The sequence below is a fragment of the Syngnathoides biaculeatus genome, chromosome 4 (assembly GCF_019802595.1).
Source record: "Syngnathoides biaculeatus isolate LvHL_M chromosome 4, ASM1980259v1, whole genome shotgun sequence".
Taxonomy (NCBI): domain Eukaryota; kingdom Metazoa; phylum Chordata; class Actinopteri; order Syngnathiformes; family Syngnathidae; genus Syngnathoides; species Syngnathoides biaculeatus.
The window spans coordinates 543390-564075 of NC_084643.1; the positions used below are offsets into that span (position 1 = coordinate 543390).

The window sequence follows — 20686 nt, forward strand, 5'->3', positions numbered from 1 at the left end:
GTGATCCGGGCCGAGTTGCGTTTGACCTTGTGGAGCTGCAACGTTCCCGCAGATTGTCCGAAGACTGCACAGCACGGATATTTCACGGTATTAGAGAACGTAGTCCAGAATCTTAATGCAGGTTGTACAATTTCACTGTTTCGGTCCTGGAGAATGAAAAACACGAGTGCGTGTACACCGTTAGTATACCGCTGGAACGGTGCCAAGTCGGCAAATGCGAGTGGAGGATGCGGCAGGAGAAGAAATTCTGCAGGTTTGCACGGCGCCACAAGAAACCGAAGAAGAGGAGGGGGCCGGATTGGAGCAGGAGAATTGATTTTGGGACGGATGCACGCCGAGAGGAAAGGAGAGAAAGGGAAAGCGAGGCGTGGGCATCTGGCGTGGAATCAGCTGTGGGGGGGGGGGATCTCTGGGGTCAGCCAATTAGAGGGAGGGTGACACGACACTCCTCGCGGCGAGCTCGTAAATCCTGCGCAACTCCGGCGGGCCACGTGCTTCTACTCCAAAACAAGCGCCGCGACGCACAACGCGGCGCTGATGCACGAGCGCCGATGACTGACTCATGAATCAACCTTCCCTGTTTTTGACGTGTGCCACTATTCACGGCTTCAAATCCAAATTCGTGCTATTGAAGATAAAAGGCTAAAAACGCAAACGTCGTTTGTCTGGCTTACAAATGTGTGAGGTTCACAAGGTTTGGACGATGTGATGATTGATGAACAAAACTTCGGTGCAACAAGATAAACACGCTTCTGTGGTCTGGATTTCTATTTTTTTGCAGGGTCGAAGTTGACCTGGAGGAAATTTGCGCAAACTTCAAAAGCAAAAGAATCCATCGTCAGCAAATATAGACAAAAACACATTTACAGGCACGTTCTCACCTGTGGACAATTTAGAGTCGTCACTGCTTTTGGAGTTTAGGGGGAAGCCCAGAGCGCGTGGCTCGTGGAGCCGCATATTCGAACCCCCAGACGAAACAAAAGCAGAAAAACGGTACACATCGTTTGTGTGCTTCGATTTGCGCTTAAAGAAAGTCCACACCACATCACTTGGCCTCAAACTGGTTCCGACGACTGAATATTTCGGCCCAGAGAAGTCTCAGGTACGGCTGTTTTAGACAAATCCTCATCTACCTTCGCTTGCCTTTTCCATAATCGCAGACAAAACTGCTGCAAACTTTGCTACTTGCATCGCAATTTGGAAACGACATCTATCAAATGACAAAAACGTTCAGAATAATATCCATCCATCCATCCATTTTCTTCACCGCCTATCCTCACAAGGGTCGCGGGAGTGCTGGAGCCTATTCCAGCTTTCAACGGGCAGGAGGCGGGGTACGCCAACAACTGGTTGCCAGCCAATCGCAGGGCACATCGAGACAAACAGCCACACGCACAATCAAATCCAACTAAGGCCATCTCCTGCATCTTCCTCTCTCACCCCAACTGCCCTCTGGTCTTCCCTCACAACATCCATCAACCTTCTCTTTGGTCTTCCTCTCGCTCTTTTGCCCGGCAGCTCCATCCTCAGCACCCTTCTACCAATATACTCACTGACTCACTCGCCTCTGGACATGTCCAAACCATCGAAGTCTGCTCTCTCTAACCTTGTCTCCAAAACATCCAACTTTGGCTGTCCCACTAATGAGCTCATTTCTAATCCTATCCAACCTGCTCGCTCCGAGTGAGAACCTCAACATCTTCATTTCTGCCACCTCGAGTTCAGCCTCCTTTTGTCTCTTCAGTGCCGCCGTCTGTAATCCGTACATCACTTTTATAAATGTTGCCCTTCATCCTAGCGGATACTCTTCTGTCACATAGAACACCAGACACCTTGCTCCAACTGTTCCACCCCGCTTGGACCAGTTTCTTCACTTCCTTACCACACTCTCCATTGCTCTGTATTGTCATACTTGTCCTGTACTATTCTAACATCATATTTCTCCGCCACACCAGGCTTACGCCTGCAGTACCAAAGTTCCTCTCTTGGTACTCTGTCATATATATATATATATATATATTCATATATATATATATATATATATGTGTGTGTGTGTGTGAGTGAGTGAGTGAGTGAGTGAGTGAGTGAGTGAGAGAGAAGAGAGAGAGAGAGAATGTTTTGTGACAAATGAAGCAAACAGTAGAAGAGAACACAAAAGGTGAACCCCAAAAATGCGGCTACGGATAACGCCAAGTGGCGCCGACTTTGCAAAACTGACAACATTCGCGTTCCTGGTCGGTCAGTCATCTGGTCGCATTGAAGATCTGCAAGGAAGCATCTCAACTTGTTCTACGTTTCGGACCGTAAACCAGTTGAGCCTGAACCCACAGCACCTCTGCTGGTTGCAAACAAGTAGTGCACGTCACTCCCAACATCGCTTCAAGACCACCTGACTCAAATTCTGCGTCAGAAGACATGAGATTGGATTGATGTCGATACAGCAACCTCGTATCGGACAATCATAGTAAGACCTGACCAATGGGGCGGAGCTTCCTCAGTCGCCCCGTGCGGAGTCGCGCTCGTTCTGGGGCGAGGGGAATCAAAGCAAAACTCACAGCATCTGTGAGCCAAAAGCAACCGATTCCACCTCATCAGCGAGCGGCTGAGAAGGCGAAAGGCAGAGATGATGTCTCCGGAGCAAAAGCTTTGCTTTAGGATATCAAACAGCAACGACAACACATCAGTCGCAACGCCGCAACTGCATTGGTTGACGTTCTCGCTTCTGTTTGATCTGTCAGGATGCGTTTCAATAAGCCGGATCTCTCTCAGTGCTCGTTTCGGCGACTTATGCAATCGCCGCACTGTCAGAATAACAATTGAGAGGAGAGATTAGCGCAACTGGCCAAGGAGAGAGATGGCGAGTGAGGGCGGGGGACCCACTTGACGGAGAGTCTGAGGAAGCCCCTCTCGATATGACACATCATTTCACGTGCTGTCTCGGAAATAAATAGATTATGCGCGGCGGTGGGAGGATGAACAAAGGCAGATGCCGCCGTCATTAAGGTTTAACGCCGGGGCTGGCGCAGTCGAACGCGTCAGCCGACAGGCTCGCGTGGATGGATGCTTTGATTACACGCGAGTTCAAACTCGTGCCGTACAAATGAATCGTTAACGTCGCGGGAAAATGCAACTGCGACAGGATGACGGCGTTGTTCCGATGCCGAACGCGGGCAGGCTTCGGAGTTCCGGGAAAGCCGGACCCCCTGCAGAGGAGAAGCGCTTGCTGGATGTTTGATCTTGCCTCTTTTGTTTTATCCAAGAAGATAATTTAGAACAACTTGTCACTACTTAAATAAACCTGCACCGGTAGGGTAACAGCTATGAACTCGCTCTGGAACCTCATTAATCAAAAAAAAAAAAAAAAAAGGAGGCGGGAGTGTTGGGTTCGGTGGCTCGGCCTCACGCGGATCTTCCGTTGCAGCTTTAATTAAAAAGGCATGTACTGCACGTTGCAGTTCCCGGCCTGCGACAACCTGAATGAGGGGCTGGTCCAAGCCTGCTGAGTCATCTGACTGTGGGCTTCCACTGGGCCACCGGAACGCACCATCCATCACTTCCAAGGACACGGAAACGACATCCGTGATTTACGAGTATTTCCCTGAATACTGCTAATGGTAAAACAAGAGCCTCCTCTGAACCTTACTTGGTCTGAAACTTGCCTCGATCTAACGGACATAACGCAGTGCGTCCTGCGATCCACATAAGTTCTCACAGCTAGCTGTGTTCTCCGTCGACACACTAGTTAAGTTTTCACACTGTTGTCGTGACGGGCTGAGTTCGCGCTTCAGGATATAAAATGTTTCTCATTGCGCATCGCAGTGGCTAATGTAAACATGAGCTAGCATTAACCGTAGACCAGGGGGTGCCCAGACTTTTTTACCCCAAGATAAGGTAGCCAGCCTCTCGCGAGGGGAAGGTGGTCCCAAACTGTTTTAAGGTTAATATTATGTTGCATCCTATATTTAAAATACAGAATTAGCTTTGTATGCACTGTATTGTCTGTACTTTCATCCTGGATCAGGCTGTGCCAAGGTGGAATTTTAAAAAAATGACACACCATCTCCTCCTGCACTTTGTACTTTGGCTTCAGACTAGACCTTTCCCACTCAGAAAAGAGAAAATCTCATCCAGTTTGACCACTTTTTCTACAATTATTCACATACTCTGACAGTCATTGCATCTTAAAACAGCAGCATTTCTCTTTTAACTTTCGAAAGTAAACGTAAGCAGCACGTCTAGCTCGTCTTTGCTCTACGTTGCCAGGACTGTGTTGCTAACTAAAGCAACGGTGGTGGACACGGTCATTGTAAAACACATTGATGGACTGCGTAAGTACTGTCACATTTGTAATTCCGAGTGTACGTCTTTAAGAGCAGTTCATATAAAGTTCCATTTGCTGTTTAAAAGAAACCAGTGGCTTCTTCTTTTCATTTTTTTACAGTAAATATGGGAATTATGGCATTGGATGTAACAGCAAATCATCCCTCACGCATTGAATCACATTGCAAAACGCCACAAACTTAATAGCTGTATGTTATACCTTTAATTTGCATTGAATTATTACTTTTGTTTGCACGCAACACAGAATATCTGCAGAGATTGGATCAGCAGTGGACAATTGCGCGCGTACTTTAGAGGGAACATTGGCTGACTTTTTTTTTGACGCATTGAGCACACCTGACAAATCCAGCATGCACGCAAATGTCACTTATGTATAAAAAGACTGTTGCAACACATTTTCTCTGACAAATTCAAGAGTTTTTTTCACCCATTATTGTTACATTGAAATATGAGTATGTGACACATACTGTAGCAACATAATGCTGAGATTGGTTGAAGTGAAACCAAAAAAAAAAAAAAAAAAATTAAGACTGCACAGTGTGTATAGTCAAACAATGGGGAGCAATAAAAATTAAGAGAATAGACCTTTAGGGACAATCGGGACAAGCCAAAAGGAAAAGAAGAAGAAGACCTTTAGGGCCCCTCGACTAAATACACGACCTCTATTGATAAAATCGTGATAAAATTGTAAATCAGGTCGCTGCGGTCTCTCTCATTGGCTTTTACAACTTTTACAACTCCCACTGAATCTTCCTGAAAGAAAGCTGTTAAAAAATGCAGCTGACTCTGCGGAGGTAATTGGGCCGACACGGCTTTGTCCATAAAACGGACGTGCTAATGAGACGGAGGAGCAGCCGATGACAAAAGTCCGCCGCGAAGGGGTTCGCACGAAAGACGGATTGCTCGGAAAATGTTGACTTTAATCTCCGCGAGCAGGTCCGCTGCTTAGCGGACGGAGATGATCAGACGGCAGGTGCTCACCGCGATGAGCTTAGTCACCGCTGCAGCAACGCTAATCCACTACGCCAACGTGGAAACGCACGTCAACATTGCAGTAACACTGATTAGAATCTGTTTCAGACATTGGCAGGGGTACCTCGAAGAATACAGTACTATGTTTCCAGTTCGGGTACGACGGGAAAGAGATTTTGGGGGGCAGAGAGAAGCAGACACGGACAAAACTTAAATTCATAAAAACTCATTTTTTTTAGCAGAACAGGGACTCGATGGCAGACATGATAGCTGCGGAGCGCTAAACGCCTGGGGCTTACCTTACAGGTGCCTGATGGAGATTTCGCCGCAGAGGCCAACCAACTGAGCGCTCGATAGCTTCGCGCTGCTAGCCGGGCGGGGGATCGTTATGAACCTCACCATTCGATTGCATTCAAGGTTGATTTCACTGCTTTAATATCCGTTCAGTCAAACATGAACAGATACAGATTTTTCAGGAACAAAACTTTGAAAATCTAAATTTAAACAACTTATCAATTTAAACAGAAATCAAAATTCAAACAATCACCTATCTGTGGAGGGCACGGTGGATCAGCTAGTAAAGCGTTGGCCTCACAGTTCTGAGTTCAATCCTGGACCTGCCTGCGTGGAGTTTGCATGTTCTCCCCGTGCCCGCGTGGGTTTTCTCCGGGCACTCCGGTTTCCTCCCACATCCCAAAAACATGCAACTTTAATTGGACACTCCAAACTGCCCCTAGGTGTGATTGTGAGTGCAGCCGTTTGTCTCCATGTGCCCTGCGATCGCCGGCAACTGGTTCAGGGCGTACCGCGCCTCCAGCCCGTTGACAGACGGGATAGGCTCGAGCACTCACCGCGACCCTTGTGAGGATAAGCACCAAAAGAAAATGGATGGATAACTTGATTGTGCACATATAAGTTGAAAACATGAGGGTTGAAGCTGAAAAGGTCTGTGTAAATAAATAGTTTGGCTTCTTAGGAACGGGGATGAAAATAAAAAATACCAAAAACAAAATACCTTATTTTCCATCTATTTCCTGTGTTCCAGATTTTCGAGGTCCCATAGCTCAGTGGTTAGACCATTGGTTTAGTAAACCAAGGGTTGTGAGTTTGTATCTCACTGGGGCCTCTACTCCCCAACAGGGGTTGCGTCAGGAAGGGCATCCGGCGTAAAAACTGTGCCAAACAAATGTGAGCGTTCATCTGAGATGACACGCTAATGGGACAAGCCGAAAGAAACCATTCCCGTGTTCCAGATTTAGAAAGGAATCCAAAATGCCTCCAAAAGACGGATTTGAAACTTTTCCATTTTGCTGTGATTTGGTCGAGCCGGGCCTTCGTCCGTACAAAAAACGCAACCCCCACCCCCTCTGGCCAGCAGGTGAATTAATTAAGAGAAATTGCTGATACATTTTCAAATTGGGAGACGCACATTGTGATCCGCCAATTCCTCGATATTTTGGCCCACCCCTATCTGATAGTCGGAGGTCAACCCTCAAATGGTCCGCTACATCTTGCTTGTGTGGCTTCCTTCTAGAATCCAACCATACAACATCTAACTACACTTTAGCACGAATTATTCACCATGACACAAAATGGATGATTAAATACAGTCATTGATGTAGTTTTTAAATTTGTCAGACTTTTCATGTTTGCATTCTATGTTTAAAAAAACTGCAGGCCAATAAACAGAAATAATAAACCCAGACGTATCCCTCCCATAACAATGAATCCTGAATCCATCCATCCATTTTTTTTAGCCACTTATCCTCACGAGGGTCGCGGGGAGTGCCGGAGCCTATCCCGGCTGTCAACGGGCAGGAGGCGGGGTACACCCTGAACTGGTTGCCAGCCAATCGCAGGGCGCATCGAAACAAACAGCCACACCCACAATCACACCTATGGGCAATTTCAAGTGTCCAATTAATGTTGCCTGTTTTTGCGATGTGGGATGAAACCGGAGTGCCCGGAGAAAAACCCACGCAGGCACGGGGAGAACATCCAAACTCCACACAGGTGGGCCGGGATCGAACCCGGGTCCTCAGAACTGTGAGGCCAACGCTTTACCAGCTTTTCCACCGTGCCGCCAATCCTGTATCCTCCAATAAAAATTGCATTTGGTCTATTTTCAGACCTCTGAATTGATCATAGGGCCAAATGAGGTAAACAATGCACGCCGCCACAGCGGAAAACCGAACGAAGCGCTCGCTTCAAACAACAGAGCTCCGCGAATGAAAGTTTTCAAGACGGGTCGAGGAAAGGTCAAGCAGAGGGCGGATGTTCTTAGCATCATAAAGCAATCATAAGCACATTTGCAGAAGAAGAAGAAGAAAGCGGTTGACAGATTTCGCACATTATGCGGTCAAAAACACTGAAGCTTTATAGTGATAGAAGGAAGTGGGGAGGGGGTGGAGAGGAGGTCTTGGATGACCAGAAACTGCTTTGTTAGTTTGGAAAATAATAGACTGCATAAACTCATTTTGTCTGTTAATATTTGGACAGTAAAGTGGTTAAAAACCATCATAAAAATCTGTTTTGACAACACACGCATGGACATAAGCTGGTGTTCAAAAAAATTTGGATGAGGGACTGGGAGGGGGAGTTGGAAAGGCTTATTTAAGAGATTTAAGCGGCGTGGTTATGCAACAGATATAGGATCCCCTGAAACAATGCAGGTTGAGTCAAACTTGGCCCGAGCGCAAAACCTCATCCGTGACCACGCGTACGATTCCAGCGCTGCAGGCTTTCCCTGCTTCCCGGACTCCATCACTCACGTGCAACACTTAAAAGATCCAGAGCACAGGTTGACGTGACCCCGGCTCGGGTTTGGCGTTCTGGTGCAACATCCGCGTCAAAGCGGCACGCTACTAAAAAGCACCCCAGTACTTGAGGTAGGGGGTGGGAGGCCGTCTTGTGTTTGGCCACAGCGCTCCGCCGCATCAGCGCCGGATTGATTTTCAGCCAAGCTCAGCTCTGTGCGCACTTTCCACCCGACGCTCAAGTGCCGAGTCTGCGCATGACTCATTTTAATTTCAGCACAAAATGTGAAGTCAGACCGAAAGGTAGGAACGCTGTGCGCGTGGCACTTTTAGCATCGCGGTCACCGCGGCGATTTATTTAATCGGTTACGATGAGCTCGGGGATTCGCGTGGTTACTACTCCTGCAGGTATTCCACCACGCTGAAGGCAAATAAAAGGAAAACGCTGACGCACGGCGAGTGTGCGCGGGCCACCAGACGGTTCCGTCCAATTTGACAGTAGTGCAGTGAAAAATTGAAGTGGGGAGGGGGGGGGGTGAACAGGAACAGAGAGATAGTGCTTCCTTGGCAGACAATTGATTGAGTACACTCAATAAAGTGGGCATAAAGCGATTTAAAAACAAACAAAAAAAAAAGATTTGGAGAACATGCAGTGTGCCGGAAGGTTCCCCGTGTTTTGTATGCACGTGACATACATGTGTGCCAGGGAGGATGTGCTACACACAGTGGAAACACAAACATGACCGGCTTTTCCATGTGTGCCCAGGCACCCCACACTCAGTTTAGCATGACGCAAAAGAAGGGAGGGAGCACCTCAACCTTCCGGATCACCCCCCCCCCCCCCTCTCCTCCACGTCCCCTCCCAACCCCCTGACTGACTACGACACCTGTGCGGCAACCCCAGTACCTTGCGCTTTTTATCCCGCGAGCGACTCCTCTTCTTGACCTTTTCCTCTTCTTTCTCTTTGCGCTCCTGCTCCGCCTGGGCTTCTAAATCCTTGTTTTTGCGGAGGTGTTTGGCCGCTTGAGCCATGGCGCCCGAGCTGGTCTGGGTGGTGTCGGCGGGTCCAGATCTCTGACGATGCTGGCTGGGACTTTTTTTTTTATTTCAGCGCGTGCCAATGCAAGCTCTGCCGCTGCTGTGTTCCTTCTCTGGTCCTGCAGAGTCTGAGCGCGCTCACTCCTCTTCCTCCTCCTCCTCCTCCTCCTCCTCAGCAGTGCAGTCACACATGCGCTCGTGCTCGCGCACGCACAGCGGCAGTCCTCGGCCGCCTGCCGACTCTGAGATGCGATTGCAGCGCAGCGCTCTCTCCGTCGTTAATGTACGCTTCCCTCATTCAGTTTTTTTCCCCCCTCTGCTGCCTTTGCCTCATGTGTCCCCTGCAAGAAAAGATAAGGTAATATTTTTTTTTAAATATGCCATGAAGGGGTTGTCCCTTTTTTTTTTTTTTTTTGCTGTTGTTCATTCCTTTCTGCATCTTTATGTTTTATGCATCCGTCTAACCCCGTCGACTGAGATTCAAAGAGGATGACGGGACACTCGTTTGAGGAATAGCTCGAAAATCAAAGCCACTCCGCCCCCCCCACTGATTTTGCTTCGTTTTGCACTTCTGCGTTTGATTTTCCTCAGGATTTTGTGCTCCTGCCGAGCGTCCTGCGCAGTGAATCCTCACTCAATCACGGCGCCACTCATGCACACACACACAGGGATACCGTAGGAAATAAAAGAAGTGTAAAATATGCATGAGGGAAGGATAAAAAAAAAACAGCCTTCGACTCGTTAAGTCTGCTCCTCCGGTTGAAGCACTGCAGCAGATTGCACTGTGCAAGGATGTTGGTGCAGTGTGCGCAACGTCTGGGAGCTACGCAGTGCCGTTTCATTCAGTCCGTCCACCCATTATCTACCACTTTTCTGGGGCAGGTCGCAGGGGAAGTAGCTTCAGCAGGGATACCCAGACTTCCCTTTCCCCAGCCACTTCTTCCAGCTCTTCCGGAGGGATCCCGAGGTGTTCCCAAGCCTGCCGAGAGACATGGTCTCTCCAGCGCGTCCTGGGTTGTCCTCAGGGTTTCTTTCCGGTGGGATGTGCCCGGAACACCTCACCGGGGTGGCGTCCGAATCAGATGCCCCAGCCATCTCATCTGGCTCCTCTCAATGTGGAGGAGCAGCGGCTTGACACTGAGCCCCTCCCGGATGACCGAGTTTCTCACCCTATCTCTAAGGGAGAGCCCGGACACCCATCCGTCCATCCATTATCTACCGCTTTTCCGGGTCGGGTCACGGGGGAAGTAGCTTCAGCAGGGATACCCAGACTTCCCTTTCCCCAGCCATTACTTCCAGCTCTTCAGGAGGGATCACGAGGCGTGGCCAAGCCAGCCGAGAGACATAGTCTCTCCAGCGTGTTCTGGGTCGTCCCCGAGGTCTCTTTCCAGTGGGACGTGCCCGGAACACCTCACCGGGGAGGCTTCCGAATCAGATGCCCCAGCCACCTCATCTGGCTGCTCTCAATGCGGAGGACTAGCGGCTCGACACTGAGCCCCTCCCTGATGACCAAGCTTCTCACCATATCTGAGATTTTGGAGACTTAAAGTCCATACCCTTTTTTTAGCGCTGTTCTGGTTTTTCCTCTTTCTTTGGGTTTCCTGTTGCACTGTTATGGCAAACTTCGTCAACCGTGTAACACTTTCTACAGCAGTCGTTGGATTTCTGCATGTTGATTAATGGCTGATATTTGTCCAGCAAGGATTAGATGAAAGAACAGAAGTTTGGGTGGATTCTGCACATGGTTCCTGGTACCCTCTATCTCGGTGGTCCCATGTGCAGCGCCCCAACAACAACAACAACAACCACATGCTGACAAGTTTTAAAAAAGAAAAGAAAAGAAGAATCCTTCAAAACGTCTACATTTACACACAAATATTGTACATACAGTAAAAGATGTAGCCTTATTTTGGAAGGATTTAAAGATAAAATGTAGGATTTCTGAGTTTCAAGGTTCCCCTTCTCTGGCCTGCTCCAAATGTCTCCCTCATAGATTCTCCGTCTCCACTCCCATTGAGGCCACCCCCCGATCCGATAGCAGATCCTCATCCAGCAGCGTACTAACGAATTGACTGGTGATGATTTCGCCTGCAGCCGGCGGCGCCGCGCCATAAATCACTCGCGTCAACAGTACAGCTGAGCTATGACGCGGACAAACACAAATGCTCTGTGGCAAGACCGTTTATCACAATATCGAACTCGGGGGAGATGTTCGAGAATCAATCATCGCTGTGATAAACTGCAACGGTAATAAGGAGATCTTTGCTTAACCGACCAGATCGGTTATTTCAACCTACACTCCCGCTTAACTAACAGAGTGCTAGTTTTTACTGCTGATTCCAACACAGTCACTGAGACAACTCATTTGGACACACCCAAAAAGCATTTTATGTCACCAGCCTGAAGTCTTTGGCTGAGTTCGCCTGTTAGGCAACGAGTCCACCCCATGCACCATCCGCACGGATCTGCACACAAGTGTCAAGTGGCGGCTTGATGATGAAGTGCTGCCTCTGCGAGCAAAACGACAAAGTGATGTCATTTTTGTGGGGGATCACGTGCCTTCTTCACATTTGCCATTTTAGGCTGAGGGTTAAAAAAAGGTTTGCTGCCCTGAGTCGTCAAGGTAACGAATTCAGTTCTGTAACTGAATTTTTTAAATGTTTATGATGGTGATTTCGCTCTTTATTGCTTTTCTAGCAATAAACACACTTTGCTCTCAACCTGGCCCAATTCTGATACATAAACCATAAAGACTCACCACCAGAGCAGCAATCTCCCTCCGCACATTTGTCACAACTTTCAAATTTATGACGTGTAAACATCTACCTATCCGCATCCGGAGAAATATATTAAAACAGTACAGGACGTGTATGAGGGCAGCAGAACAGGAGTGAGGTGTGCCCTTGGTGTGTCAGAAGAATTTAAGGTGGAGGTGGGACTGCATCAGGGATCCGCTCTGAGCCCCTTCCTGTTTGTGGTAGTAACGGATAGGCTGACAGATGAGGTTAGACTGGAGTCCCCTTGGACCATGATGTTCGCAGATGATATTGTGATCTGCAGTGAAAGCAGGGAGCAGGCGGAGGAACAATTAGAAAGATGGAGGAGAGGAATGAAGATTAGTCGAGGTAAAACAAAATATATGTGCGTGACTGAGAGGGGCGGAGGAGGAAGAGTGAGCTCCAGGAAGAAGAGATAGCGAGGGTGGACAAATTCAAATACTTGGGGTCAACAATAGAGAGCAATGGTGACTGTGGTAAGGAAGTGAAGAAACGGTTCCAAGCAGGGTGGAACAGTTGGCGGAAGGTGTCTGGTGTTCTACGTGACAGAAGAGTCGTGAGGCCGGCCATGATGTACGGATTAGAGACGGTGGCACTGAAGAAACAACAGGAAGCAGAACTGGAGGTGGCAGAAATGAAGATGTTGAGGTTCTCGCTCGGAGTGAGCAGGTTGGATAGCCAAAGTTGGATGTTTTGGAGACAGACTTAGATGGTTTGGACATGTCCAGAGGCGAGAGAGTGAGTATATTGAAGGGAGAAGGGAGCTGCCTGGCAAAAAAGTGAGAGGAAGACCAAAGAAAACGTGGATGGAAGTTGTGAGGGAGGACATGAGGACAGTGGGTGTTAGAGAGGAGGATGCACGAGATAGGCTTCGATGGAAAAAGATGACACGCTGTGGCGACCCCTAACGGGACAAGCCCAAAGAAAAAGAAGAAACATCTACCCATCCGTTGATTTTCCACACCGTTTAACTGTTTTTCCATACTGTCATTTGGTTTGCTAGCCGCATTAACTCCAAAAGAAGAAAAAAGGAGATGAACACTAAAGAAGAAGAAGAAGGAGGAGGAGAGGAAGGCGGGGCATGTGTGTGAGAGACGGGGAGAGAAAATGAGCTCTGTGATTGGCTAATCCGTGAAAAGAATCGGGCCTTGGGGCAATTGCCCAAATCGACATGCTTCACATTCTCCATGCCGGTTATCCTCACAAGGGTCACAGGAGCCTATCCCAGCTAATATCGGGCGAAAGGCAGACTACACCCTGAACTGGTCGCCAGTCAATCACAGGGTACATATCAACAACGTCACTGAGCAGGAATTGAGCCCATGCTGGCCCCACCAAAGTCAGGAACCTGTACCACTACACCATCAGTATGCTTCACAGAATAAGTACAGTAACAAGTCCTGACACTGCAGTCTGACTCGGTTTTTCGAGGAACCAGTTGTGGCAAAAAATAAATAAATAGATGTTTTCAGGATGAGCGGCTGCGTCGAGTTTACCTGGCTGAAGTATTTCAACAAAACGAATTCGATGAACCGCGGGTTCTTCCGTCGATACCGTCAGCGGGTTGGGAGAACGTCGCTCGCGATCAGTCCTGGCACTTCGCGCTGAAAAGACGACACTTTGCGTAAACAACACCGCCCGTCCGAAAACATAAAATGAAAGCACAACTTTACTCCCAGTTCAGTTGCACTTAGAAAACAAAAACGGCGCGAAACGGAACGCAACATCCACAACAGCAGTGAAACGGAAGACGATTGTCAGTCATGAAAATGAATGTAAAAATCATACACGCCAGGAAGATGCGACAAGGGGAACCAACAAATATTGTGAAGTACAGCATGCACATACTCAACGAGTGTTTTAAGTACATTTAAATCCATCTATCCATTTTCTTAGCCGCTTATCCACACTAGGGTCGTGGGAGTGCTGGAGCCAAACCCATGCTGTCAATGGACAGGAAGCGCGGTACACCCTAAACTGGTCGCCAGCCAATCGCAGGGAACACAGAGACAAACAGCCGCACTTGCAACCGCACCTAGGGGCAATTTTGAGTGTCCAATTAATGTTGCATGTTTTTGGGTTGTGGGAGAAAACCGACGCAAACACAGGGAGAACATGGAAAGTCCACACAGGCGGGGCCGGAATCGAACCCGGGTTCTCAGAATTGTGAGGCCAACGCGTTACCAGCTTTACCGCACATTTAAATACAACACACACAAAAAGTTTGTGTAGCCCCCTACGTGCAGATGTGCTCGCCACTTTTTCACTTGGATGCCATGTCAAAAAATATCACATCAGGCGCTGTGAGAAGTTATGCGGGATTACAACTCGCGCACAAGATGGCGCCAGCGTTTCACGAGCTCCGGCGATAGAAAAATACACACACAGATTCACGGGGAAAGACGCCACCGTGAAAAGAAAGCGCTCAAAATGCGACCGCTGCCACTGAAAGCTAGCTAGCAAATTGTAGCTACACTCAAACGTAGATGTTCAAGTGTCTCATCTGACTTTGGCACATAGACAACTACGACAAACTTTGACACACACGTTCTTGGACATTTTAGTTTTTAATTAACATGACATGCGTGTTTTGGGGGGATTTGGGAGGGATTCGCAGTAGTGCACACCCAAAAGAATGTAAATTTCAATTGAGATTCGAACCCGGATGCCCTGACTGCGAGTCAATTAACGGCTATTTTAGCACGCTGACATGTTGTAAAACGTCAACGTTGAACTTTAGGGACATCAAGAGATTCGCGGAAACATCCAGAAGGCAGCCATTCACACTGTTGGACAATTTAGTGTGAACTATGAAGTTACCTGGAGAAAACTTACACAACCACAGCGACAATCCGGAAATACTCCACACAGGAAGGCCGCAGATTTGAACCCCAGACCGCAAAACGCGCTGACCGCTTTTCCTGCGTGCTGCTCCGAATAATATTCTGACCAAATATCGCCATGCTTCATCGACTGTATCGTTGCGCATCGGAAGGCAGGATGCGCAAATTTGGCTTCAGCTTCCGGACCTTTTCGGACATTTTCAGCGGTTTAAAGGATCATAACGTTGACCTTTTAACCGAGTCGATCAGATTATCGTCGAGCATTTGCAGGAGATCGACTGGAATGCTGACAAATTAGCAAAATGCGTGGATTAAAGATCACCGGGCTCTCTCTGATGGAGGATTTGGGAAACCAACCGGCAGCATTTTGCGCGATTTTTTTTTTCTCCAAAGTAACGCAGCGGAAGTTATCTCAGTTCTTAATCCATCGCAGTCACACTATAAGGATGAAACAATTCAAGATTAATTGTGATAAATAATTAAATGGTTAATATTACCAGATTAAATAATTATTGCTCAATACTGCCATTATTTATTGCAGTGATTCACAAACAGTGTGCCGGGGTACAATAGTGTGCCGTGGGAAGTTATCCAATTTTATGTAATTGCTTAAAAAAAATATATATTCCAAGAAATAATATATCTTTCTTCATCTATTTATGTCAGTGAGGCACAATGACAGACAGAACAAAAAAAAAAATCCTCTTCTATTAGATGACAGGAAGTACATACAGTAATAAAGGGATCAATTTTTGGTGACAATTATTTTTGTTGGTGTGCCGTGGGATTTTTCCAATTGTAAAATATGTGCCTTGGCGCTATAAAAGTTGGAAATCACTGATTTATTGTCATGTGTTTTTGTTTTTTCTGTGTGATAGTTTCCAAAAGTGACAAACAAATTCACTAGCTAATGCTAAACTGTGTCAAATTGCAGTTTGTTTTGGATTTCACGTTGATTCCCCCCCACTCTCAGAAATCTTTGGCCAGGGATCCAAACAAGACTGAAACTAAACACTGCTTGGGGGAGGGGAAAAAAAAGTAATAATCCATACATCCATCCATTTTTTTTTTTTTTTGCCACTTATCCTCATGAGGGTCACGGGGAGTGCTGGAGCCTATCCCAGCTGTCAACGGGCAGGAGGCGGGCGGGGTACACCCTGAACTGGTTGCTAGCCAATCGCAGGGAACATCGAGACAAACAGCCGCACTCCCAATCACACCTACGGGCAATTTAGAGTGCCTAATTAATGTTTCATGTTTTTGGGATGTGGGAGGAAACCCACACAAATCACGCACACCAGGATCATGCGACAAGGGGAACCAACAAATATTGTGAAGTACAGCATGCACATACTCAACGAGTGTTTTAAGTACATTTAAATACATCCATCCATTTTCTTTTGCCGCTTATCCTCACGAGGGTCGTGGGGAGCAAAGGAGGCTGTCCCAGCTGTCAAAGGGCAGGAGGCGGGGTACACCCTGAACTGGTCGCCAGCCAATGGCAGGGCACACAGAGACAAAGAGTCACACTCGCAATCACACCAATTAATGTTGCATGTTTTTGGGTCGTGGGAGAAAACCCACGCAGGAACGGGGGAGAACATGCAAACTCCACACAAGCGAGGCCGGGATCGAACCCGGGACCTCAGAACTGTGAGGCCAACGCTTCACCAGCTGACCCACCGTGCCTCCAAAGTAATAATCAAAAACACGATTTGAAAGAGAAACATGAACAGATGAGCTCATCGTGAACTTTGTAAGCAGTAAAGTAAATTTGTATTAGTAAAAATACAAAAAAAAAAAAAAATCATAAAAAATGTCAAAGACTCGACATTTGGCACAGAAGGGAGGACGTGCGCCTCTTTTTTGTTCTTGTCAGTTCCAAATATCTTGCGAATTAGTTTGGTGGCTTCACATAAAATCCCTGTGAGCAGTTATGATGCACAGATGTAACTGAAACTCAATCAAATAGCACATTTGCTGAATAATTCCGAGATTTTTCTTCATATTTTACAAAGAAAGTTCAATAATCCTTGTATTCAAACATGGTGAAACCACCAATTTATTAATGCTCATATTAGTTATGATGATGATTTGACTGGTCCGGCCGACTTGAGGCAAATGAAGTTGCACGTGTCGCCTCAACTTCAAATCCTCTGCAAGTCTCTCGAAAAACGGAGATTTGAGTTTGCCTTCCACCCGTCGATGAAAAACAGAAACCCGTCAAATTTGCTTGAGTGCTTTCCGCTTTCTGGAGCGCTTCATTTCTACAGATGAACCGGAGATGAAAATTGTTTATGAAGACGGAGGAGAGCGCCACGGCCAAGTCGCTACTCCCCTCTAGCGGCGGGACAGAGGTACAACCTGCGAGCGCAATTGCCATCCAAACCGCAGCATCCTCATTTGGGTCACGTGTCAACAGGGACCCTATCCCAGCAGACTTTGCGCGAGAGGCCCAGTGACCCCTGAACTGGTCGCAGGTCACTCACGGCGATCGACCTGAAGTCTGCAAGGGAATCATCAATAAATAACATATCAATTTCATTTATAAAGGGCACATTCGGCACACACAAAAAAAACATTTGTATAAAATGTTAACATCTATTGTTTTATATTGCAACCAGTTCAGGGTGTACCCTGGCTCCTGCCCATTGACCTCCTCGTGACCCCTTGTGAGGATAAGCGGCTGAGAAAATGGATGGATGGATGGATGGATGGCTGGAAGTAAACATTTGTTACCACTGAGCTGTGAAAAAGAATTTGAACACAAGCTAACGCCGGGTTTCACTCTCGTTAGCTTTGCTAAGAAAAGCAAAATGGCAACAAAACTGAAACAAGCGAGCACGTGTGCCTCGCAGTCGAGAGGTTCCGGGTTCTAATCTCGACTCGAGTCTTTCTGTATGGACTTTGCATAGGACATCCTTCCATTTTCCAAACCGCTTATCCTCACAAAGGTCGTGGAAGTGCTGGAGCCTATCCCAGCTAACTTCGGCCGAAAAACAGACAACACCTTGGACTGGTCGCCAGTCAGTGATTCTTCAAATGTTGCATAAGTATTGTCTGATGTGGGTGGGGGTGGTTTTGGGATGGGGGGGGGGGTCAAACCGGTAAAACTACTTTTGAACCTGGCTGGGAAAATCTCACAGAATTTGGCTGGGAGGAAAATCATAATTCAGAAATCTTGACAAAAAATGAGGAATGAAAGAATAGGAAATGCGGAGGAGGCCAAAGGGCGGGTGGGGGGTGGTGTCTGTCACCACAAACGATTGAGACCCGGTCCCCCGAGGCCCATTCGCTCCCTCTCCTCTCCTCCCCTCTTCTCATTCCTCACTTCTTCTCCCGTGCCGTCGCTTTTCCTCTGTGTATTTTTCCTTCGACCGGATTCCTTACAAACGACTTCCTCTGTTTTTCCCCCTCTTCGCGCAAATGATTTCGTCCTCCTTTCAGCTCCATCAATCTTTCGGCCCACAAGTGGTCAGCAGCTTTTGCAAAAGCAGCACACCCTCGAACAGAACCACCGCTTCTGCAGCGACGCGCTCGTTAATGGTTTTTGGTGTTTCTACACCAAAAACAATTGCATCTACTTCATATTCATATTGATTAACTTGTACCACATAACGTCATTGTTATGCGGTACAAGTTAACTCGTGGAGAAATAAAAATGTGCCGCCAGAAACGTGCGGCAAAATCCGTCAATATGGCGAGTTGAAAAAAAAAACACCAAAAAACGCGTCTTTTTCATCGGAACCAAAGAAAGAACATCTGGTGATGTACCTTGGGGTTCAGAGTACTCCGATACTCTCCACGGACCGTTGGAGTAATTACTGACTGTCTTTTTTTTTTTTTTTTTTTAACAAGGTGTAACCAGAGCCAAAACAGACAGCGGCTTGCCCTGCCCTGACGACGACACCCAGCGAGGCCTCGCTTGGGCCCGATCTGCTCAACTGGATGCGACGCCCGCCTCCCATTCTTCCTTTCTAATCAGGCGTCCCTTTGCCAATCAATTCTGTCACCATGACGACGGCTTGGGGGTGGGGGCAACGTCGGCCAAACCCGACTTGATAAACAAAAACAAACAAACAAACAAAAAACGAACTGAGACAGCGCAAGATTGATGAGGGCAGCGTCTTGTCAAAGGCCAGAAATTAAATTAGGGGCTGAAGCGCAGACACACACGCACCCGAATCACAGGCAGCAGGTGCTTTTGGTTAAACCTTAATTACATGATCTCTGATTTCTCCGATTGGTATGCTAATGAGCCCATAATTAATGCAAAAGCAGAAATACCGGCGGCTTTCCTAACGAGTGGATTTATTTGATTAGTTCGCCTCCTTCATATTCCAGCAAGGTGGTGGTCTTTAAACGGGGCGACGTCTCCACTTACGACGCCATCATCCCACTCACGCAGGCACATTACTCATATACAGAAAGTATGTAAACAAAATACAAGAAGATTGACAGCGAATGCGTTCAATTTTGGTGACAAATTGATATTTTAACAGGTTGAACGAGAAATGCATGTTTGAAAATGAGCAAACATTCAACCATTCAAATATTTTCTGTTCAGGAATGCAAGGAAACAACACCATCTTGACAAATAATTTAAAAAAATTAGATAAATTACTAATAATGTGCTTTACTATTTTCCTTTTTTTTACAAAACTAAAAATCAGTATTCAAAATATGTATTTAATTAACGTACGACCCACATACAGAACTCATTTGTTGCTTATGAGTAAATATATATATATATAATATATCGGGGGTCACCAACGCTATGCACGCGGGCGAATGATCGCCCACGAGGACCATATAAGGCGCCCTCGAAGTATACTCTAAAAATACCATAGGCCACAAATTGTTACTATTATTTGTGCTTTAAATTCTGAATCTGACTTGCTTACATAAATTAAAAATTTAAAATACCTTCAATGTCATTTACTACAATAAATTAAAACAAAAATATTTTATGGACGTGTAATGAAGTGAGTCCGGAGTTTGCGGCAAACAAGTCAAGTAGCCCTTCATCGGTGCTCACAAGTAGCCCTCAGCCTCAAAAAGGTTGTTGAGCCCTGATAACAAGTGTGGAGTTATTCAAAAGTACAAGAATAAACACATTTTTGATTAATACCTGTAATTTAGGCGGCACGGTGGAACAGCTGGAAAGCGTTGGCCTCACACTTCTGAGGTCCCGGGTTCAATCCCGGCCCCATGTGTGGAGTTTGCATGTTCTCCACGTGCCTGCGTGTTTTCTCCGGGCACTCCGGTTTCCTCTCACATTCCAAAAATATGCAACATTAATTGGACACTCTAAATTGCCCCTAGGTGGAATTGTGAGTGTGCCCTGCGATTGGCTGGCCAGCAGTTAAGGGTGTAGCCCGCCTCCTGCCCCGTTGACAGCATGGGATAGGCTGCAGCACTCCCCGCGACCCTTGTGAGGATAAGCGGCGAAGAAAATGGATGGATCCCTTTAATTTAGGCAAATGTCAAATTAAATTGAATATTATGTTCGTAAAGGCAGTACTGCATATATGATGCAGTTCTTTTTGGGGGAAATCATGTTCATAACGTAGCGGATGCTTAAAATGTAACTAAATGAGCAAATAGAGTTAGTAGTGGCAAATTAATGGAAGAAAATACTTACTCGGTAGCAACGTCGCCCTTGTGGGAGGGGGGGGGGACAGAAACCCACCGTTAGGGGGCGCTTTGAGGCTGCCGACGAAACAGAATTCTGCGTCCTTGCGGCTCAAAAGTTGTGATCGCGCGCTCAGCTGCCGTGGCAGCAGGCACAACCGCACAAAGAGGTGTAAATAAATATATTATATATTTTCTATCAAGTAATACTCAAAGCTTCTCATTTGATTTATGAACATGTACAGTATTTATTGTTGTGGTTGCAGTTCGCATTGCGCGAAACTGGACTGCATCTCATACTGAGGCGTTTCCATTTTTTTCCTC

General features: G+C 46.9%; 1 protein-coding gene and 1 long non-coding RNA gene across 3 annotated transcripts in view; both read right to left on the reverse strand.

Moving 5' to 3' along the window:
- Positions 1-14990, reverse strand: part of ank1a (ankyrin 1, erythrocytic a) — a 111174-nt gene extending 96184 nt beyond the window's left edge. Inside the window, exons 1-3 of the mRNA XM_061817068.1 lie at positions 14706-14990; positions 13382-13489; positions 8977-9449 (exon numbers count right to left, since the gene is read on the reverse strand). Coding sequence (XP_061673052.1) covers positions 8977-9102 — 126 coding nt within the window. The 5' untranslated portion in view covers positions 9103-9449; positions 13382-13489; positions 14706-14990. The remainder of the gene's footprint in view (positions 1-8976; positions 9450-13381; positions 13490-14705) is intronic.
- Positions 14991-16761: 1771 nt separating this feature from the next.
- Positions 16762-19031, reverse strand: LOC133499534 (uncharacterized). 2 transcript variants are annotated; one of them, XR_009794686.1, is made up of 3 exons: positions 18503-19004; positions 17093-17234; positions 16762-16995 (listed from the first exon to the last, which is right to left on the reverse strand). It is a non-coding gene; the product is annotated as an uncharacterized LOC133499534 (long non-coding RNA). The 2 variants fall into 2 exon arrangements; XR_009794685.1 differs by having other exon boundaries at positions 16762-17234; positions 18503-19031.
- Between the last annotated feature and the right edge of the window lie 1655 nt (positions 19032-20686).